At 41.5% G+C, this 23028-nt stretch overlaps 1 protein-coding gene across 1 annotated transcript in view; it reads left to right on the forward strand.

Moving 5' to 3' along the window:
* Positions 1–22074, forward strand: part of SCP2 (sterol carrier protein 2) — a 28898-nt gene extending 6824 nt beyond the window's left edge. Inside the window, exons 7-16 of the mRNA XM_081195408.1 lie at positions 488–551; positions 2687–2773; positions 3918–4068; positions 5329–5476; positions 7882–7989; positions 12627–12780; positions 16021–16114; positions 18419–18548; positions 19905–19984; positions 21036–22074. Of these exons, the coding sequence (XP_081051534.1) occupies positions 488–551; positions 2687–2773; positions 3918–4068; positions 5329–5476; positions 7882–7989; positions 12627–12780; positions 16021–16114; positions 18419–18548; positions 19905–19984; positions 21036–21131 (1112 nt within the window). The 3' untranslated portion in view covers positions 21132–22074. The remainder of the gene's footprint in view (positions 1–487; positions 552–2686; positions 2774–3917; positions 4069–5328; positions 5477–7881; positions 7990–12626; positions 12781–16020; positions 16115–18418; positions 18549–19904; positions 19985–21035) is intronic.
* The last annotated feature ends 954 nt before the right edge of the window (positions 22075–23028 follow it).

Raw genomic sequence — 23028 nt, forward strand, 5'->3', positions numbered from 1 at the left:
TGGTTTAACAGTAAATCCTTCTAAGGGAACTCTGGGAATTGTAGCTTTCTGAGGAAATTAGGGGTCTTCTGACAACTCTCAGCACCCTTTAACAAACTTCAGTTCCCATAATTCTTTGGAGGAAGAAGACATGGCTGTTTAAAGTGGTATGGTACTGCTTTAAATGTATAGCATGGTCTTCCCTCTTGCAATTTTTTTCCAGTGGTAGCAACAGCAATCTTTGCTGCCTGCTATATTTTTTGCTTTTGTTCTGTTGGCTATTACTTGCTTTTCATATACTATAGCTTCAAATCTGTAACTGCTAAATTAAGCACCCTGTGAGCTGGAATTGAGTCAAAAGCAGCTTATGGCATAAGCATTCAATAGGAAGCTTTTATACTAGGTCTATGAACATTTTGAAGTATGGGGTTATAATTTATCTAAGTAATATTGTCCTTTCCCCCCACCCCCCAAGCTTTTTGACTGGTTTGTCTCTCTCTCTATTAAGGATCAAAACAAGAACATTTCGCAAAAATTGCATGGAAGAATCATAAACATTCAACTAACAATCCGTAAGTACACTATTTGTGCAGAATTCTGGGGAGAACATAGATTTAGGGTTCCATCCAACTCATTCCTACCTGAAGTAAGCCACTAAAATTAATGGAGCTTAAGTTACCATATTTTTCGCCCTATAGGACACGCTTTTCCCCCTCCAAAAATTAAGGGGAAATGTGTGTGCGTCCTATGGGGCGAATGCAGGCTTTCGCTGAAGCCTAGAGAGCGAGAGGAGTCGGTGCGCACCGACCCCTCTCGCTCTCCAGGCTTCAGGAAGCTATCCAGCAGCCTGCAGCCCACAAGCTCGGGGGAGAGCGGGGAGGCGCAGCGCCGCCACCCCGCTATTCTCCGACCTGATCTGGAGGCTGGCGGGGGGGAGAAGCAAGCTTGCTTCTCCCCATCGCCAGCCCCACAAGCTCGGGGGACAGTGGGGCAAGCCGCTGCCCCACGGAGGCTAGAGAGGTTGTCCCTGAAGGCAGAAGCCAATGCAATTCTGGGCCTCATCAATAGGAGTATAGCATCTAGATCAAGGGAAGTAATAGTGCCACTGTATTCTGCTCTGGTCAGACCTCACCTGGAGTACTGTGTCCAGTTCTGGGCACCACAGTTCAAGAAGGACACTGACAAACTGGAATGTGTCCAGAGGGCAACCAAAATGGTCAAAGGCCTGGAAACGATGCCTTATGAGGAACGGCTAAGGGAGCTGGGCATGTTTAGCCTGGAGAAGAGGAGGCTAAGGGGTGATATGATAGCCATGTTCAAATATATAAAAGGATGTCACATAGAGGAGGGAGAAAGGTTGTTTTCTGCTGCTCCAGAGAAGCGGACACGGAGCAATGGATCCAAACTACAAGAAAGAAGATTCCACCTAAACATTAGGAAGAACTTCCTGACAGTAAGAGCTGTTCGACAGTGGAATTTGCTGCCAAGGAGTGTGGTGGAGTCTCCTTCTTTGGAGGTCTTTAAGCAGAGGCTTGACAACCATATGTCAGGAGTGCTCTGATGGTGTTTCCTGCTTGGCAGGGGGTTGGACTCGATGGCCCTTGTGGTCTCTTCCAACTCTATGATTCTATGATTCTAAGAGGGAGACGGAGCGCTCCATCTTCCTCTTCTAGCTTGGGGATGGCTGCGCAAACCTGGGGGGGAAATAATTTTTTTTCCCTTGATCCCCCCCCCCCCAAAAAAAACTAGGTGCTTGGGGATGGCTGCGCAAACCTGGGGGGGAAATAAAATTTATTCCCTTGATCCCCCCCCCAAAAAGCTAGGTGCGTCCTATGGGCTGCTGCGTCCTATAGGACGAAAAATACGGTAGTCCTGTCCATTAATTTAATATAGTCTATTCCAAGTATCATGAATGTTAGGTAACAATAGCAAGAAAAGATTTTGCATGATAGGAAAACGTGAAACTTCAAAAGATTCCAGTTTTATAGACAGACCAATTATCTCCTCATCGCTGAAAAGCATAAATTTAGGAAGTTTTGATGTATAAATGGCTATATCCCATTATAACTAAGTTTCAGGCACCCTCCACCATGCTTGTATGCACCTCCAGCTGAGAGTGCCCTCTCACCAGCTGCCAATGGCTATTGCTGTTGAGGGGAGAGGAAGCTGCCACTCATCTTTTGTGCTGAGATTCAGGTTGGATCTGCTGAACTGTTATGACTTTCTGGAATGTGTAACTAAGGCCTAGATTCCAAGTTTGTTTTCCCCCCTTTCCCTTTCCTATCATATCTCTTTTGATTGTAGGCCATAGGGTAGGGGCCATCTTAATTCTGATCTTGTAATGAGTTCCAGGAGCCTTTTTCCTCCCTGAAAAATACTTAAATGACGTAGAGAAGCAGTGGCACACAGAAAACAAGAGTCAGAGAACAATTAACTCAGGTGGGCCATAGCCTCCATGCATAGCTTGGGTGTGCCTATAGACTCTAGTATATGGTAGAGGGAGGAAAACGCTTTGTCCGTCATGCATAATGTTATGTTGGAACGAGGTGGACTTGGGCTTGATGTGCAAAGTAGTTCCTATGTTATCACACTCTGTTCACACAAGGCTGTTGTATTGTAAAATAAATAAATAAAAGGTGCCAATTTCTCTATATTGAGGAGTATTGTATTAATTGAGATGGAATTTCCCCTTGTATTTTCCCCTTAGGAATTCTCAGTTTCAAAAGGAGTACAGTTTGGACGAAGTGTTGCAGTCACGTAAAGTTTTTGATTACTTAACAGTACTACAGTGTTGGTAAGAATGGCGTGTTAATAGTGTTGCACCCTGTTCAACTTCTTAATTTTATTCTGCTAGTTTGTAGTCTTTATTTTCAGAAAATACTTTTTCTCACTGTATCTAGCCATAGATCAAAATAGGTGCTAGGTCTTCCTAAGGAAAAAATATGTGATTCCTTCTATCCCTGTGCAGTTCTTTCTTTTGTTAAGGATTCAGTGCTCTCGGGAGTAATATTTCTGAGCTACCTATGATCTGTTAAACCGGAAATCCTGGAGATGGTACCTGGGACATTCTGAATGCAAGAAATGGGATTGATGGCCCGTCTCCATATGCCGTCCCTAAGGGCCTTATTCATGCATTGCTTGTGTGTGTGGCATAAATGTCTAGAGAATGGAGCAGGACGCACAGCAAGCCCTTCTCCTGATGGGGCAGTTCTCTCTCTTCCTCACCCTACGCCTGTGCATTGTGCACGATTGTGGTAGAGAAGAAAGCGTAATGTGTGAGCTCTTGCTCATGAGTAGGGGTGCCACATGTTGGGGGCATCCAGTTGTGCAGTAAAGAGGGGGGCAGGGGGGAGGCATATATTATAGGGAGCCCTTCTGGTCTGCAAAGAAGTGTTGGTTTCCGCAACGCATGAAGTAGCCCTTTGTCTGGAGATGAAAAACGGAGCTTCTGCTTGAGCTCTCTGCCTAAATTTCAGTTCACTAACATTATGGAATGTCATTCAACTTTTCGTTGACTTAGGAAAGCTCGCTATAACATAATTGTCTTTGTCCCAGAAGCTTTTTGAAATAATGACTTTTATAGCACATGTAACTATATACATTGGATTGTATCAACTAAGCCTACTCACAGTAGACCCACTGAAACCAATAAAGTTAGTTATGTGTATTGATTTCAGTGTGTCTACTTGCAGTATGATTTGGTTGTCGACAACTCCATTGCTTTGTCTTGTGTGGATTAAAGTGTGATTGCTTTTATGATCAGTTTGACCTTCAGAGTGATGCTGTTAATCTTCCTAGGACCAATCATTGACTTTTCTTTTGCTCTTAACAGGTGATTCAATTTGCATTGTGAATTATAATTGCCCCTTCCCCCTCTTCCGGATGTGAAATTCAGTATATATTGATTAAGTGACTCTCAAACTCTGCATCTCTTTTAGCCCAACATCTGATGGGGCAGCAGCAGCAGTGCTGGCTAGTGAAGAGTTTGTGAGGAAGAATGGGTTGGAGTCGAGAGCCGTTGAAATTGTGGCCCAGGAGATGATGACTGATCTTCCAAGCACATTTGTAGAGAACAGCTGCATTAAAGCGGTAGGCTTGCTATTCTAACGTATGCAGTGGCACTTGCTTTCAGTTAATGTGTTGAAGAGACTTAGAAGTGGCGAGAAAGGCGCTTGCAGCTGATGCACAGATAAAGGTAGTCCTGATAGCCACAAGGCACTTGCGTGTGATCTCTGCGGTAGTGGTGTTGGTCTGTTGGCAGCCTTCTGTCTCGAGAGACAATGAAGTCTGTCTCCGGGGTGAAGTCAAACTTTTGCATTTGCAGCACCCAAATAACCTCCCCCTAGTGCATGGTAGGCAACCTAAGGCCTGGAGGCTGGATGCAGCCCAATCACCTTCTAAATCCGGTCCACAGATGGTCCAGGAATCAGCGTGTTTTACATGAGTAGAATGTGTCCTTTTATTAAAAATGCACCTCTGGGTTATTTGTGGGGCCTCCCTGGTGTTTTTACATGAGTAGAATGTGTCCTTTTATTTAAAATGCATCTCTGGTTTATTTGTGGGACATAGGAATTCATTCATCCCCCCCAAAAATATAGTCCAGCCCCCCACAAGATCTGAGGGACAGTAGACCGGCCCCCTGCTGAAAAGGTTTGCTGACCCCTGCCCTAGTGCATGCCTGAAGCATTGTGTATGGAGGTCCTAGACAACAAAACCCCTCTCTTGGCCTTGTTGATGTGGTCCAAAGGAAAGCAGAGCTCCACCAGCTTGACTGCAGGAGTTGCTGGAAGGAGGTGTTCAAGGCGCCATCCACCTGTCTTAGGGATTGCACTTTTTGTAGGCTTTACTCTTAGCTTTTTCTTCTCCTGAAGATGTCCTGCAAGACAGCAGAGCTTTAGGGTCAGAGTTTTCCTTTTCGTATGGCCTACCTTCCCAGGTTGACAAGCCCCATCTGCCCTTCACTTCCCTCTACAGCACATGCAGAAACCACCTTCTTGTCTCGTCCGCTCAATCTACCCAAGCCTGTCTTTGCATGCAGGTGGCATTTCTAATTCACTGAGGGTTTGAGACCCACTGGCTAAAAATAATAGTTTATTTATTGCTATATTCATGTCCCATCTTTCTGCCAAGCATCTTAATGTGGCACACATGGCTTTTGCAGCATCCCTTGACTGGAGAAATGTCTGGATTCTGACATTTTGTATTTGTGCAGGCCATTTATTTGTTACAAGTATTATAATGATGGGATATGTCCTGGATTTTCAGAATTTGCGAAGCAATAACTTTGACAGGAGTTGAGCGAATAAGAACTATTAGTTCTAATACAAGTCTGTTATATTTTGTTAATAGGTTGGGTATGATATGACAAAGGAGGCTGCAAAAAGATGTTATTCAAAAGCAGGCCTGAAACCAGAAGATGTGGACGTGATAGAACTTCATGACTGTTTCTCTGCTAATGAATTAATAACTTACGAAGCTCTAGGACTTTGTCCTGAAGGTATTCTTTAAATATTAACATTGGGCACAATCCAGCCTACAGTTTAATTCACTTAAGTCCCCCGTTAACTCCTCAAATCTGACCTCTGAAGGAAAGGTAAGTTGACAGAAGCATACAGCCTGAGGCCTTGCCCACATGCTTGGGCTTATTTCTCTTTCTTACTCATTTCTTTCCAGTTGTGAATAATGTGTAGCTTTAGCAATGGGGAGTATTGAGCACTGGGCTTTTCCCCAGGGTCTGTATTGAGACTAGGGAATTTTGCTTCTCTTAGTGTCTCATTTTTCCAGACTTAAATTTAGTTCTCCACATTTTGCAGCATTTGGTGACTTTTTTTAATCCTCATTAAAATTCACCAGTATTTTAGTGCAAATTTATCCTAATAAACCCGTTTTCTATGCTGTTTTGACTACTGTAGAAATATTTTTGCAAACGATTTCACTTAATATAATGCATTTTTGTGTTACTTTCACGGTACATTTTTATTCACACTTTCCCTTTTTGTAACAAATGTTGCTTGGCAAACTGCATAGCAAAATTCAGAGGTGTGAATTTCAAAAGATAGCAGTGTTGCAGTCTGCATATTGTTTTGGAAAGTGAGAATTCAATAGATGAGATTTTAAATGAGGCCTGAATCAAATTGCTCCCCCAACCCTAATTAGGACAAGTTCTATTCAACTTTTTTAAAATGCTATTTAGTTCGCAAATGGGCAGTCCTCTAGCTAAGCTTGCAGAGGACACAAAATGATTCAGGATAGGAAAATCCCAAACTCTCCAGACTTGGATGAATGGGAAACAAAATGGCAAATGAGATTCTATGTAAGTAAATGCAAAGCACTGTGTACACACAGGGGCAAAAATCCTAATTTGATTTATAGCATGGATTTTGAACCTTCTGAGATAGAGGTCCACAATCTCTCATGGGAAATCTTTGTGGGGCTGACAGGCTGCTTGCGAGGGCATAAGAAAGCAACCTTTGCAACTTATATGCACTGTGCTAGTATGGTGTTCAGGACAGAGTAGTGAATTTGGACTAGGGAGACACGATTAAGCATAAACACACACCTGCCATTTGCAGAATTATTCCTGACTGTCACGTTCAATATGACCTGCACATACTTAGGTCTATGGTCAACAATCCCTTATTGTTTACCAAAAAACAATTCTGAATGTTGTTCCTCTTCGTGCCACTAGGGGGGTATGTGGTCATAATAAAGGAGAACACTTGGAATCCAACAGAAAAGGCTGCAGAATCTGCATCTATTTTTCTTAGCAAAACTTCAAGTATCTTTTAGTCAGTGACTCATCAGTGGTTCCCCCTCCCCTTTAAGTTGGGGTGTTAGCATCCAGTATGGCTCAGATATTTTCTATACTTATCAATATATAAACACCCCTCTTTTCCTATGTTGATGGTGAGTTATCTTAAAATGGTTGGCTTTGTAATCCTCTGCCAGCCATTAATCCTTTCTCCCTGCATTCTGTGGAGTATGTCAGTTTGGTCCTTTTAGTGTCTGGGAATTGTTGAGAAATGGAACTTCGTTCAGTGCACATGTCACTTTGTTCTCTGCGTTTTGCGTAGGTTGTTGATGATGTGGCATCTTGTATAGGCAATGCTAATCCCAGCCAAAGACCCTCAGTTCTGCATCCTTGACAAATGCCTTGTGATTGTTTTCCCCAGTGCAAAGCTGCTTTGGGAGTGGATCACCTGGAGCAGAGCCAGTTTGGACTGAAGGGATGCTTAACCTTTTTCCTGCCTCTTGCTCCTCCATCCCAGTTTTCTCCCTGCAGGGTTTTTAATTGTGGCAGGCAGGCAAAGGGTTGAGAACTTTCCCAAAGCTTCTGCTTCTCAGAAAGGCTTCCATAGGCTTAGCTGTAACATTTCTCAGAAATAATATTTTTTGCTGGAAGGTTTATTTCCAAGAAGAACTTGGTGGCAGGATCACAGGCTATATGCTTCAAATTAAAGCCATTATGCCGTAGTGCCTAATGAAGTCCTCTCATCTCCTCACTATTACATTGTATTAACTGCAAGAGTGTCAGATTTATTGAACTTAATGCAAACTTTTGTGCCTCCTAGGATTTTTCTTAAAGCAACCCCCCCCCCCCAAAGCATAAACATAAGTTGCGTTAGAACAGTGAATTGAAGTGTGGCTTGACATCTGATCATATGTGTTGGACAAGTTTATGTAAGAACATAAAACAAGCCTGCTGGATCAGACCAGTGGCCCACCCAGTTCAGCGCCAGATGCTTATGGGAAGCCTGTGTGCTAAGAGAGGAGCTCAACAACTTATATTGATGAATAGGGCGAGTCTCATAATCCTTTCAACTAGATAACATCTATGTGTACCTAGGGGATTTAATTTAAGATGCACGTATTATTAATCTATCCTCTCTCTCTCTCTTTTAGGAGGAGCTGGTGAGCTGATTGACCGAGGAGACAATACCTATGGTGGAAAATGGGTCATAAATCCGAGTGGCGGCTTGATTTCAAAAGGGCACCCACTGGGTGCCACAGGTAACTCAATGTAATATTTTTATCTGGTGCTTTTAGTATTTGCATATGGGAAACGTGTTTGTGTGTTACTTTGAGCCAGGTTTTTATTAGTCCCCCTTTTAATTGATTTAGAACAGTTGCCAGTAACTACTGGATTTGCTGATCTGCCATTTTGACAAGGCTGAATTGCAGAGATTTTGTTGCCTGCCATAGTCTCCAGGTATTCCTGAACTACAGTCCTATATTCTGTAACCTGGGAGTAAATCCCAGTGGGATTTCACTTGTGAGCAGGCATGGATCAAACTGCACTCTTAAAGCACAGGGCTGGTAAATCCTTCTTTGGGTGGAGTCCAACGTAATGCTAAGTGAAAATTCCATCAATGCAATGATTTCTGCTTCTCTAGTGGATTTGCAGAGGGGCACACATTGAGGGCAAGGAAGTCCCCTGCACAAATGGGAATCCCTGCACTGACGAGAGGCAGTAATTGAATACCAACCTTTGTTTCTCCCTCTCCTGCTTTCATGGGTACAAGCATCTGCTTCTAGTAGGCTAGGGAGGAGGCAGGTTGAGTGTCTTGCCCTGGCAACTTGTGGACCAGATGACCTCCTTTGGACTGGGAGTGCTGCACAGGCTTCTGAATAATTCAGCTTTGTTCCATGCTTTAACACTTCATAAAAGGTAAAGGGGCCGCTGACCATTGGGTCCAGTCGCAGACAACTCTGGGGTTGCGGCGCTTATCTCGCTTTATTGGGCAAGGGAGCTGGCGTACAGCTTCCAGGTCATGTGGCCAGCATGACTAAGCCACTTCTGGTGAACCAGAGCAGCGCATGAAAATGTCGTTTACCTTCCCACCGGAGCGGTACCCATTTATCTACTTGCACTTTGATGTGCTTTCGAACTGCTAGGTTGGCAGGAGCAGGGACTGAGTAACGGGAGCTCACCCCATCTTGGGGATTTGAACCACCGACCTTCTGAACGGCAAGCCCTAGGCTCTGTGGTTTAACCCACAGCGCCACCCGCGTCCCTTCATATATTAGCATTAATCCTTGCTGAGTGTCACTGAGAAATGCATCATGTCTCTTTCTGTCACAAGTCCACCCATGGAATGGCAGTGGAAAAAAACATTTCACACATCCGTGTTTGATGTTTTCATCCTAAACAGAAACTGGTCTGCTTGCCAAAATTTTAGCATTTTGAAGCTCTTGCAAACTCTTCATCAAAAATGTGATGCTTTTTAGCAGGTTTAAGCTGCCATTGTTTCAGGGAGAAAATAAGACAGTGGCCCAACTAGTTCAGTATTGTCTACACTGACTGAGAAGTCCACAGCTGGTTTATTAGTAAAGCACAGCCTATAATAGGAACTCAGAATGAACTGAAACATTGCAGATAATTTGTGACTTTTTGCATGAGTTTCAGCACAATGCTGATGTTTCTCCAGTTTCCATCCTATTCACCCTATTCATGGACATCATGGATGGATAAAGTTGTGCTTATTCTAGAGTTAATCCTGTTTTAAAGATTGCTGTAAGATGTGATTTGATTTTGTCTTGGAAAAACTTTCAAGACTTGGGACTCCTGTCGATTTAACTTAGATTGTTTATCATTTCTTCCACCTATTTTTGGCCTATTTTTGCAGTCATGAGCCCTGTGGAACGCTGTTCCTCAGGGTGGCTCACCAGCCACCAACACGGATATCCTTTTGGCCACAGGCAAAGATGCCTCTTTTCCCCCAGGCATTAGAGTATTTTGTTTATCTTTACAGTGGTTGGTGGGGTATATATTCATCCTTTTGAGGGCTGTCTCTTGTGGTTAGACCTGTGGTTAGACCTGAGATAGAAGGGTTGTTGTTATGGCCTGATTACTGTGCTTTGCTTTTAAATTAACTTGTTTTCATATATTGCATATTTTTCTATTATTTGTAAGTTACTTTGAGACAGTGGTGTAAAGTGACGAACAACCTTAAACAGTGATAATAAAAATTGTAAAAATAATACTGGAAACTTTTTTTAAGAAAGCCAAGTTCTTAAAATTTAATAGGAACTTGTAGAAAGGTCTAAAGTAGAAATGTCACATTTTGCCCCCCTCCCCATTACTATAATAACTTAAATTTGGACATGGATTCTTTGGACTTTTGTGCTATAGTAGATTGCTGTCTACCTCCTCAATAAGCAATGCAGCCCTCTAATTTACTATCTGTTCTTTCAAAAGTGGTGGCAGGGATTTATCAGTTAATTTAACAGCCCTTTAAAATATTGAACCATACATTTGAACAAGTTCGTTATGATCTCTGGCATGGAACAGTTTTTTCTGTGCATCCTTACTGGGCCTCCTTGTAATCTGAACATTGAGGACTAGAGTGTTAAGGGTGCCAAGGATTCTGCTGGTGTGCAGAAAGTTGGACTTCAGCCCTGAAGTTCTGTGCAAACAAGGGTTTGACAGAAGTTGCATGATTGTTTGGGCTGACTTCAGCATTGATCCTGGAGGGAGATCACTCTTTGGTCAGAGTGATGCAATCTCCTATGCTGTAGAAACTTTGTCACTCCACAACTTTTTAGTGCTTAGTCTGTGTGCAGGAGGTGATCTTCCTCCACCTTCTTGAGCTAGTCTTTTGGCAACATCCTGAGAGCTAAGAGCTGCCCCCGAGAGATGGGACTTACAGCACACAGTAGCATCTTGACTGCTTTGTCATTATGGTTTGGTTTCTAGTCTTTATATTATAGTATATATCCTCCACTTGTGTAGTTGAAGGTGGGGAACTGTGACCCTCTAGATGTTGTTGGATCCCAACTCTCATGGAGTTGAAGTCCACTAACATCTGGAGGGCCACAGGTTTCCTATTCCTGATGTTCTGAAAGAGATCACATCCTGGCCAGGAATAGAGCTGGATGTCTTCAAGAAGCGATGGCCTAGTTTGTGAGCTACTATGAGAAGGCAGACTTGCTTTGGGTGTTCTAATAATTACATTCTGGCTCCACAGGTGGTTCTTGGAAGGCAGCTATTTTATTTCCTCATTCGTCTTGGGAGAGGTGACTGTCTTACATCCTGCAAGGCGAACTTGAAAAGCTCTGGACTGACATTGGCGTAGCCTTGACTCTCTAATGGATCACAGTGGAAATTGAGCAGGCGCTGTGACACAGAATAGGATTTAGGAGTTTAGAAGGGCTATCTGTGACATGTAGGAGGACTCTAAATGGACTGCACATATCCTGAACTTAGATCAAATTCAAGTCTCGAGTTTACAAAACAAACCTTTAAATGGGAAAATACATTGCAGCACTATTAACTGTGAAGGGGAGTACATGTTCAGCTGGCTGGCTTTTCCTGCCATTAGCAATTGATGGTGTGTTTTGCCATATAAACTAGCATAAATGGCCCTTGGGTTGATTGACACTTCATTATTGGAGTGCTTCTTGGCAGGGCCCGTGCCAGGGGTTGGCATGGCTGAGCACTTGGAAAGGCCCACACTTCTGCAAGGGGGTCTGTAGCCAAGAGTCCTTGCTGCTGCTTTTTCTCCTGCTTCCTCCCACCCTTATTGTAGCCCAGGGCAGGCAAGTGAATGAAGTATAGCAGTGAAGAGAAGGAGCAGCTGCGCTCCCCTGATAACACACCCTCCAGTTTTCTTCCTAACAAATGACCAGGCAGCATTGGTGAGGAGTTGCAACAGGTGCCAGTAAGGAGGAAAGAGATGCAATGGGTGTGTCATATCTGAGGTTCCTAGACCACCACATCTCATTGCCAAGTTTCATCTACCCCTAAATAGCTGAAATGTGATCACAGCTAAAGTTAAGTGGCAGATCTATTGTTTGCAGCAAGGGTGGCTAAACTGTGGTGGCCCAGATTCCAGGGTAGCCAGTGCTCAGGGGTAGTGGAAGTTGCCGTTCAACTATGTATCTTGAGGACTACAAGCTTTGGATTAATTTGTTTAAGAATCCAACCTAAGGAGACTGATAGGACGTCTTAGGAAAACAATGTATTAGCTAGATTATATTCACTAGAGTTGCTTCAGTGTCATGAAAAATGCTTTCTAAAGAATACCTCAACTCCAAGCCTGCTGTGAATCAGAAGGCTTGCTTTCTGAGGAAAACTTTTAGAGGAAACTTTAAGCCATACAGAGGCTTTATTCAGAGTCTGTTTTTTCACTGCTGCTGGTGGTGATTTTTATTATGCATTCTTTTGTGGTTGTGTGACTGAAATAAGCTGTTCTGAAATATGTGGCAAGAAGAGGCATCTATCTTAAAATTTTGAAGTTACTAAAAACTTGTTTGGAGCATTTTCTAAGACTTCCATCGGATGCACATTTAAGCTAGCAGTGTAGCTCATTGAACAAAACAAGCTTACTTCTGAATAAACATGTACAGGCTTGGCCTTGAGCTCCAATATTTTAATAAACAGGAAAAATATACTACGATCCAGCCTCACATGAAATTTGGGACGGCATTTTGTTTCCCAGTCACTCGGTATATATTGAAACATTTACTGTTTAAAGGCTCGTGTTAATAGCTGTTGTTTTAATGTATCTTTTAAGCATAAAGGATTCATTCTGATTGCTCAAACATTTGACCCACTTCCTTTTGCTTTCTCTCGGCTGGGCGTAATGAAACAGCATGATGCTCTTATAATACAGCTTGATCTACATTCTCTGCATTTGATGCATTAGGTCTGGCTCAGTGTGCTGAACTCTGCTGGCAGCTAAGAGGAGAAGCCGGAAAGAGGCAGGTTCCCTGTGCAAAGGTTGCTTTGCAGCATAACTTGGGCCTTGGAGGTGCTGTGGTCATAACTCTGTACAGAATGGGCTTTCCTGAGGCTGCAAGGTGAGCTTTTAATTTTTGTGTGTGTGCACCCTCTTTTCCAGACCTATTATTTGTAATCTTACTCAGCTTATCTCATTTACTTTGAATATAGAATCGTATCCAGACAACTGCCATACAGAACTAAATAGTTTGAAATCCCATGTTCTGTTGCATGATATTAGTGGCTTATTTCTGCATATGTGTTCTGCTTTAATACCAAATTAATTAAACAAGGAGAAAGTTGGAGGTCCTTTTGTTTCTTTATAGCAGGCAGGATATTGCTTGTAAATACAAATCTGTGGCTCAGCATTTTATTTTTTTAGGGCTAGCTACTCTGGTTTCTTCAGCCACTGGAAACTTTAATTGTGGTTTTGGTTATGGATAGAATTGCTGTGTCTTAATCATGTTCTCTGAAGTCTGGTTCCATGTTGAAACAAGAAAACAAAAACTTAAAAGTAAACAACAGTTAAAGGAATATGCAGAGCTGGCAGTTTCAAAACGATTTAGAAAACTAAAAACAGGCAATGGAGACAAGGGCTATAAACTGTGCATGTTTTTTTGTTTTTTTTAAATGTCTTGATACTTCTGCATACATAGTAAGGAAATTGACTTGCAAATTACTCACAGTTCACTGCCTGTGGGTTTCTATTTTATTTGGCTGCTGAGAAGATTCAAATAACATCCTAAAGGTTCCACATTAAAAGCCATTAAAATTAGATTGCAGGAAATATACCTAAGCTTCATAAATTCTTTTGTAGATTTTCTTGCCGATAGTGAAGCAAGTCACAGGTGTTTGTCGCGTACTTTTACACTGCAACCTGGATTTTCCTCCTTCTGTATTCCAACTTGGGTTTTGTGGAGATTCAGTGGGATCTTGGAAATGTTTTTCAAGTCAAGTGAGAGCCACCCACGCTAGAAGATAAACTTCTTTAGAGACGTTTAATTCATATGAGCAAGAGTAAGAAACACTGATTGATTGCTATCAAATTAATGAAAGGTTTCTTTGAGCGGAGGCTGTTTGGGTTTGGCTGTTTCAGGGTTGTAAAGCCCTTACGTGTGGGAGTAAATTGCCAATCTTCAGCTGGCCTCTCCTAAGGACTCACATTTGCACCTTTGTACACACTTCTGCACACTCACATGCACATTCATGCATGCACTCTGGTCTCCATTTTCATCTATAGATCTCTCGCTTTTAAAACTGGGTTTAACAATACACATAACACTGGATTTGCAGGCTGTCGTTCCACAGAAGTGCTTTGCATTTTAGAGCAGAGGAACTTGCTCTTCAGCCGTCTGAAATGTTAGTGCTGGAATCTATGCTAATAATTCTATTTATTAATTCACAAATGCTTCTCTTTTATAGCACAAATGTTGGAAGGCACGTTGGAATATAGGCTTGGCTGCTCTATAGTTCATAGCAGGCTGCCCGAATAAGAACTGGCCTATGATACAAAATCAGTTCTTTTGATGCCCTATAATTTGTTTGTTTAGAAAACTTACACCCCACCCTTCTAATACATTTGCATTTTCCACCTTAACAACAATTAAAAATAAAAACAATTCCTTGAAATAAATAAAACAGCTTGGAAATGGAACCAAGCTTAGCAGATAAAAACATTCCAAAATGAGGGTTTACGGTAAATAAACAAATCTACCAGAAATCTCCTTACTACAACAGGAAAATTTTAATTTTAAAACGACACTTGATCATCTAAGGTATTCCACAGTCTGGGCAATCAGCTACCAAGGTCTACCGGAAAAGCAAGCATGGAAGGGTTAAAAGAATGGCTGGGGAGCAGTTATAAGGTGGGGACTTGAAACCCAAAGATGTAGCATCGTGCCAGGATATTTCCTTGAAAGGTATGACGAAAACACTGAAAAGGTTGACCTACACATATAATGATGCTCACAGATTTGGATGGCTTTAAAAGAGGAGGACAAATTTATGGTAGCTAAGGCTGTGTGTTCTTCCACTGTCAAAGGTAACATGCATTTGAATACCTGTTGCTAAGATTCACAGTTGTGGAGAATGCTGTTGCAGTAAGGTCCTGGTTTTAGGCTTCCCATGGTCCTCTTTTTGGCCACTGAGAACAGGTTCTGGCCATTAGCCTGATCTATCATGACTGCTTTTATGTTTTGAGGCCACTATCTCCACGAGTAATGTTCTGGATTTTAAATAGTCCTGGGATCATATAAGTGCTGAAGGCTCTTCATCATAGCACAATATATGGTGTTTCTCATGCTGAACTAGAAAAATGAACCTTTAAACGTTTGATGCATTTAGATTCTTTCCCAACATATATAATGCAGTCTATCCTAAGTTCTTGATATATTCCCCAAGGGTTTAGGATAGATTGCATTTTCTCATCACAGCAATCCACTGAGGAAGATGAGGCTCAGAGATGGTGATTTGCCAAATGTGAATTTCAGACATCTAAATCAAGTGCTTTTTCAGAAGATAAAGTCAGTTAGATTTTGCTTGTATTGTAGCTGTCTCTGGCTATCTAATTGCAAAATCATGTTGTTAGATCTTCCCTGATTATGCAGCTTGGTTATGCAACTGAAGCTGGGAGTTAATAGCGGGTAATTAGGTGAGAGGTGACTCTGTTCCAGAGTTTCATTGTACACTTGCCATAATTACTATTTACTGTTAAAGTTACTATGCTGAGATTGATTACCTCTAGTAATTAGTCTAATCAATATAGAAAATTGGATTTCGCTTATGTGGTGTGAACAGACAGAATTGTGTGTCCCCACACCCAATATTGGTGTATTATTTTTTTCTCCAAAAAAGCAAAATACTCGTATTAGGGTGAAAGGAATATGCAAAATGCCTCTCTCATCTGTGTTTCTAGTGAGTGCAAGGGCAAGCACTTGAGAAATACCTCCCCATCCTTCTGAATTACAAGGATGACAGAAGCTCAGTTCCTTTTAATGTCCTCTCCCCCCCCCCCCATGGGATTCTGGATGAGTTTCAAAAACCCCAGCAGAATTTGATTATGTGACCCTTATTTGTTTGCATGTGGGCAATATTCTTAAAAATATAAATGGAGTCATGGTTACCCCCATAGCACACTTCTTAGATCATTTTAATTGTCTACCCACTTTATCACAGAGACATCTATGGTTCTTAATTTGAAATAATTGAAAGAGATGACATTCCCATGCTTACACATGGGCACACAAAATACACTTTGGGGTGTGCGCTACAGTCACTCAGGTAAGTTTAACAAATCTTTATGTGACTTTCTCCCATTTCAGGAATAGGCAAATCCAAGCTATTCCCACCAGGGCAGCTGTGGATGGGTTTAAGGCAGATTTTGTCTTCAAAGAAATTGAAAAGAAACTTCAAGAGGTATGTAAAGTAACAAAACATGTTTACGGAATAATTTTGCAAAGTTGCAGTTCATGTTTTGGCAAGGATTAATGGTAAAACATGCAAACAATTACTTTCCTTGAAACAAACTTGTTTGCCAATTATTGTTCCGGTTAGAAGTCAAATTAATAGTCAAGTTGAACATTTTTATTTCCAATGATTCCTTGCCCCCTTACCCACAAAAAAGAAGGTTGTCCAAAGCAGGGCACAATTCTGTCCTAAGACAACAACATAGTGATTTTGTATTTAGTTAGATAATAGCTGACTGAGGCCTCTGATGTACAACTTGAACTTTACAGCTTTTTTAAAAAATTCAGCTGTTGCAACTTGTGCAATAGCAGGCATCATGCAAAAATAACCCTTTGTGGGATTGTCACTAATCAATTTTGAAAGTATAAGTTTGGGAGGTATGGGAATTGGGTTATATGTGGAGAATTCAACTTTTGCCATGGGAGGGGCCCCATATAAAAGCATTTAGCCTACCCCTGCAGGCAGCTTCTTCACACACACACACACACACACACACACACACACACACACACACCATCTACAAAGAATCCCTCCTATTTTGCATATGCACATCCTGCTGCCATGAGAAGTATTTGACATGGTTGCATAGCTGCTGGATCCAGCTCCCCATCTTCCTACAGGCTATACGAAAGGCAGACTCCACCGTGCACAAGAGTTGGGGGTAAGCTGTGTCCTCTGGCAGGCATTATGCGTTGACATAAAACCATTCTTCACATTCTTATCTATTATCCCTATTGTACTCCCCCCCCCCCCGAGATTAAGCTGGCAAAATGCTATGTCAGGTATTTTGTCCATTATGAATTGGCCCTAGCAAATGGTTGCTTTGCAGATGGTAGTGAAGTTTCTCGTGGGTTCTCTAAGTTAGATTTCTCAAACAACTCTAGTTAGAATTCCAGTCCTGAGGCAGCAGCTTTATATAATGGTGGAGTCGCTTCTGCATCCGTAGCTCAGTTGCTTACACCAGCCAGGGTGGAAGGGCAGACAAATCCTACCAGCCTTAAAGCTGGTGCCATGAATGTGTCTGATACTATCAGGCGATGATGGCAGTGGGGCAAATGAGGATCCAGCAGATCTTGGGCTGGCTCAGTCTCTTCCCTGGGGCAAAGGGAGTTTGGATTGCAGCCTCAGCATGTCAGCAGCAATTCAAACTTAATTTCAGAGAGTTTGGTTGCTATTCTTTTTGTTCAAGCTCTGAACTCCCCTCTCCCCATAGCATATAAAAGAAAACAAGTATTGAGAGAACTCTGCACTTAATTTCTCCTATACTTAATTTCCACTGGTTTTGTAAGAGAAGGCCAACATTTAAAGTGCCACTTTGCATTGAAAAATGCTTTAAAACACTGGCCTCAAGTTGTTGGCATGTGTCAGTGTTTCCCTAGTTAATTTTCCAATTTATCTGGGGTATGCCAGCAATCTGATATGAACAGCTTGGGGGAAAGATTACATGGATTTTCCTAGGCTTAGAATTCAAATACTGGGAAAGCCTGCGATTTTTCCAATAAGAGAAGGAGGGGAAAACACTAGCAGTGTATGTAATGCTGTTTTTCAAACTTGGCACTTGGTAGAGCTTGTATACATTGCTTACGCCATCGCTCTGCATATCAAAAACCTGTAACGAAGAAGGAGGGTTCTAAAGCAACCTTCTCCGCTTGCATTCTCTGCCGTCATTGATTTAGCCTTATTCTTGCCTGAGCATGAAATCTGGAGTTGGGAAATTAAGCAAAATAAATTGCTACCTGAGTGGTTTCAAGTTTAGCATAGAGGTCATAATGCAGATAACCAAATGCTTCACATGTTGCCTCAGAGCTAAATCCTGTTACGTTCCATGGGACTAGGAGTAGCCCATGTGGTGCTTTCCAGATGTTGGACTGCAAATGTGATCATCTTTGACTATTGGCCATGCTGTCCGGGACTGATGGGAGTTGTAGTCTGACAACATCTGGAGGACACCATTTTGCCTACCACTGCACTCGAAATTTGCAGGGGGTTGCACTGTCCATCTGCATTCCCTGCTGAGGTTTTGTTTTTGAAGACGCTTCCGTGGTACAGCATGCGGGGGGGGGGGGACTAGACTGCAGTTCAAGGACACAGAAACAAAAGTGCTTCTGGGCCCTGCAGACCATAAAAGAGCACATGGGGCAGTCCAAGCATGCAAACATTTAGCATGGTGTGGAAATACTTGATGCATTCTGTAAGTTGAAAATGCTGTTGGTTTTTCGTCTGTAATATATTATTGTTTCATGTTGATTGCAGGAAGGGGAACAGTATGTCAAGAAAATTGGTGGTATATTTGCCTTCAAAGTAAAAGAGGGCCCTGGAGGTAAAGAAGCAACTTGGGTCGTTGATGTGAAAAATGGTAAAGGCTGTGTGGATTTCGACTCAGGTCAGTACTGCTTTTGCCACCACGAAATATTAATATTTTATTGCAATGTAAGGTAATACTACTTTAAGTACTGTAGGTTTGGTTGCAAAATGTTTAATTAAAGGGTGGCACGTGAGTAACAACTGTATATTAATTTGCAAAAATAATCATTTGAAAAGAGCCAATACTGCTGTAGGGAAAGAAATATGTACTGCATTTTTTTCCATTGGACTTTGGATTGGGCCCCATTTATCAGGCGAAGATAAATGGCAATTTGCCCTTGGACATAGATCAGTTGCATTGCTCGAAAATGACATTGGCAAGATAGCATCTGTTCAAAGAAGTCTCTGCAATCCATAAATGTTTATGCAATACATGTGGTTAAAGAGCAGCAAGAACAAAGTCTGCCTGTTCTATTAAATGCCAGTAAGGCTGCATTCCTATGTACACTTAACTAGGAAATTAATCCCATTTTGCAATCATGGAATCCTGTGGATGATACTGCTGTTAAACTAGTAATGAAAAGGTTTGAAGCGTGTTCTGGTTACTGCTGCAGATGAAACTGATATTGACACTCCTATCTCCACAGCATTGCGAGATTTCAGGGGGTTCCAGGCACTTACCCCAGGGCCCATTTTCCCTTTGGTCTTTATGTTATATGGTTTATTTACACATATATACAACTTAGTCTAGACTGTGGGAAAACAGCACTTTCACATGCCAAAGGGGTCCTGTACCTCCCATTGCTGCAGCCTTGGATTCCAAGAAGCTCCAACCATCATTCAGTCAAACTTTGATTAATTCTAACTTTCTGAACCCAAGAGTTACAGGTGACTTGCACCCACAAACTCTGGCATCCAGAACCTATAACAATGTAATGGTTTAGACCCAGAGTGTCCCTTTAGCAAGCTCCTTCTGTTCACAGGTGAGACTGAGATCCTACAGAGGCTTAGTAAGACCAAAGCCAGTTGAGTTTTGCATCCAAGCAGATGCCCATGAAAAGCTCACAAGCAGGACGTCAGGACTTTTCAGAGAAGTTTTTCAGGATACACAGGTGTCTGCAGGGGAGTGGAGAAATATGAGAGAATTGTGTTTTTCTCCCTCCCCACTTCCTCCAGCAGGAGGGTCCCATGAGTGGAGTTTCTGGATCCAAGTCAATGACAATATTTAAATGAGCTGAATTTTACAACTTGGCTTCTGTGGCTATGAATTGGCAGTATCAGCAATGTATGAAGCTAAGAGTGACTTCCTTGATAAGGGGAGCGGATCTGCATTAAGGCTTCTCTGTTAGAAAGCAAAATAACCTTAAAATAGTCCTTTAAAAATAAATAAATTTCCTGACCGTTTTGTTTCAAGTCATCTGTCCATTTTTTACAGATAAGAAAGCTGACTGTACAATTACAATGGCTGACGCCGATTTGCTGGCTCTGATGACTGGCAAGATGAATCCGCAGACAGTAAGTGAAATTCAGAGGAAGTGCTATTATCTTTCTAGTTTAATTGTTCTGCAGGCTTATTTTATAGCAGAAAACTAATGAGAACAACCTGTGTTCCTTTTCCTCCCAAGTTCTTTAGACTGAATGATGGTTGACTTAATTCACCACCTGTTCACATCAGAATTGCTGCAGATGGGCAAACACAGGCTATTTTCATTAAAAGTGTTTCCAAAGCATTTGGCAAAGCACTTAGCTGGCAGTCACTTTTGTGCAGATGGAAATGTTCCTTTTTGAAAAGGCTTTTTTATTATTAGTTGGCTTGATTTACAACATTGTTTCTTCAGTATGAACAAACAGAAAATTCTCCTCTGAGGTCACTAATGCCAGTGATAGAACTCTGTGTGATTTCTGTCCAATAATGAAAACTGGTGGCAGTCAACATGGTGCCCTCTAGATCTTGGTGGACTTAAGTCCCATCATCCATGATTATTGGCCATGCTGGCTGGGGCTGATGGGAGTTGGAGTCCAACAACACCTGGAGGGCGTCATTTTGAACAGTGGAAGGGTTTCATCAGGTGTAGACAAACAGCTTTTTCTCATTGGCTGCATTCATTCACACCTCATGGTAAGCCAAGTTTTGTTCGTGGGTTACTGATTGTGGTTTTTTTTTGAGAAGCAAACCATGAGCACTGGTTTGCATGTCAGAGTTGGCCAAGGCCTGTAACTCAATTGCAATTCAAGTGTTCAATAGTGCACCACTAGTTCACAGTAAGGGCATTGTTTATGTTCTACAATGACATGCAAAAGGGGTCATTGTGTATCTCAAAGTCATGTAGTCATCGCAGATGACTATATGCAATTCTATATGCATTTGATCTTTTTCTCCTTTTTCATATATGTTGTCTGTGGAAGGTTTTGCACGCACTTAGAGAAGGCAGTCTAAAATTTAAAATATTTTATGGCAGTCTCTCAGATTACTTGGATTTGAACTTGGAAGAAGTGATCCAAGGAGGAAAAATAAGAAGCATTTACTTGGAAAATGTAATTCAATCTCTTTTTAAATTTCTTCTAGGCTTTCTTTCAAGGCAAATTGAAGATTTCTGGGAACATGGGCATGGCTATGAAGCTACAGAACCTACAGCTTCAACCGGTCAAAGCTAAACTTTGAACCACCAACTTGAAGATGCAATTTAGATGTGAACAACGTGTTTAATATATATATAAAAACTAAGCAGGAACTAGATGTTGGAAGTAGCATGGGACAGGTTTTCTGAATAGGTGTGATCAACTCTAGCTTTCCTGAGGCCTCTGTTCAATGGAAATTTTGGCACTGTGTTCCATAAATCAGCCTAAACGATCGCAAAGTGAATAAAATATTAGTGGTTGGCATAGCCTTTGACTGTTTATAATGGTTAACACCAGCATGATGTATAACAAGCCCTGATTTTATCTCACCTGAAACCATTTTTTTTATAAAAATCTAAATCAAGGGATCAGCCTCCCATAAATTCTTGTGAAGTTTTAAAAGTAGGAAGAGTGATAGAGAATATCACCTGTTTGGCAAAACAATTCTTAAACAATTTCATTTGTATCTTAAGAATACTTCCACAGCAGCTCAAATAAATACTTTTTTACTTTGGCTGGGATCCAGAGAACTATTTTAGGTAGGCCCTAGGGCTTGGACATACTCAAGTGAGGTCCTTCCTTGCTTCCTTTCTTTCTTTGAGTAACAGGCGCACACACACATGCCTGTCATATCAGACTGCTTTTGAAACACTACCTGGTTTCGAAGGTGGTGGTATTGTGGGTGAATGCTCTAGAAACAGAACTCCAAAGCTCCCATAGGTAAGGAGAACTAGTTATATTGATTTCTTTGGATCCTAGCCTTCACTGAATAGAATTTCCAAATTCCCATATGAAGGGTTGTTTTATCATATTGGAAATCAGATGGTTCGCATTAATTGCAATAACATTTAATTGTAGTGCTTTCTCCGTAACATATGCTTACAAGGGTAAAGGGTAGCACTTTTTAAGCACTTGTTTGGTTTTAACTGTGCTATACAGAGTTCTGGAAACTGATGATTCTTTAATAAATTCATATATAAATACTATTCATTTTTAAGTCATTCTGTTTGGCAGTAATGTGTTCTGATCTGAAAGCTTCCATACTAAATTTAAATCGATTCTTCAGTTTGAGCTGGGTTTTTTTGGCAATTTTTATTTGATTATAACCGAGTGCACATTGCATAGAAGTTGCATGGTTAAGATCAGATGACACTGGAATGTATGCAACATTTGGTTCAACAGACTGTTACTTTCTTGTTAGCATGGAAAGCCACTGCAGTGCTTTGTAGATTATGCAGGCCTCTGTGTTACAGTTCATGGAGTAGGCTGTTCAAAACTGAAACTGCATTGTAGGCCAGTGAAACGAGTTGCTTTTCCTTCTATTCTGCTCTAAACAGCAGCCCAGGGTCAGAAGTCAAATGCGTCTCTTAAATGTTATTCCACATTGAAATACCTCTGGAATCCCTAAGCATTTCTACATTCTGTGCTTTAGTAATCCTCTTGCCAAAAACATTTCCCTGCTGCTGCTCTGACAGGTGTGATGTGTATATATATCCTTTTTTAATGCCTTTGTGTTGTATAATTATGAGAATCTTGGAAAAAGAGAAACTGTACTCAGTAGTAGACTATATATTATGGTAAATTGGAAACAGATGTGTATAAACAGAATATGTGAGCATCCTGTTTCAGCAGAAAAATACCTGTCTTCATGTTAGGTAGCGAATGTAATGGACTCAGGAACCAGCTGTTTAGCATAGTTTAAATTGTATTTTTAGGCACCTGATAGCCATGTTCCATCTAAAGACACATGAACTTGAGACTAGGAAATGATTGAGTCTCCTCCTCTGTAATTTAATGGAAACATGGCTGGTTTTGTCACACAAATTCATATGTTATGATTCTGGTATCTGTATATCAGTGCAGAACTTGGTGTGAAGCAGCAGTAAGACCATGGCTTGGGATGCTGCTTAATGCATTACAGAACTAAGATGGCCACTTTT

Source organism: Podarcis bocagei (assembly GCF_964188305.1).
Source record: "Podarcis bocagei genome assembly, chromosome: 5".
NCBI classification, from domain to species: domain Eukaryota; kingdom Metazoa; phylum Chordata; class Lepidosauria; order Squamata; family Lacertidae; genus Podarcis; species Podarcis bocagei.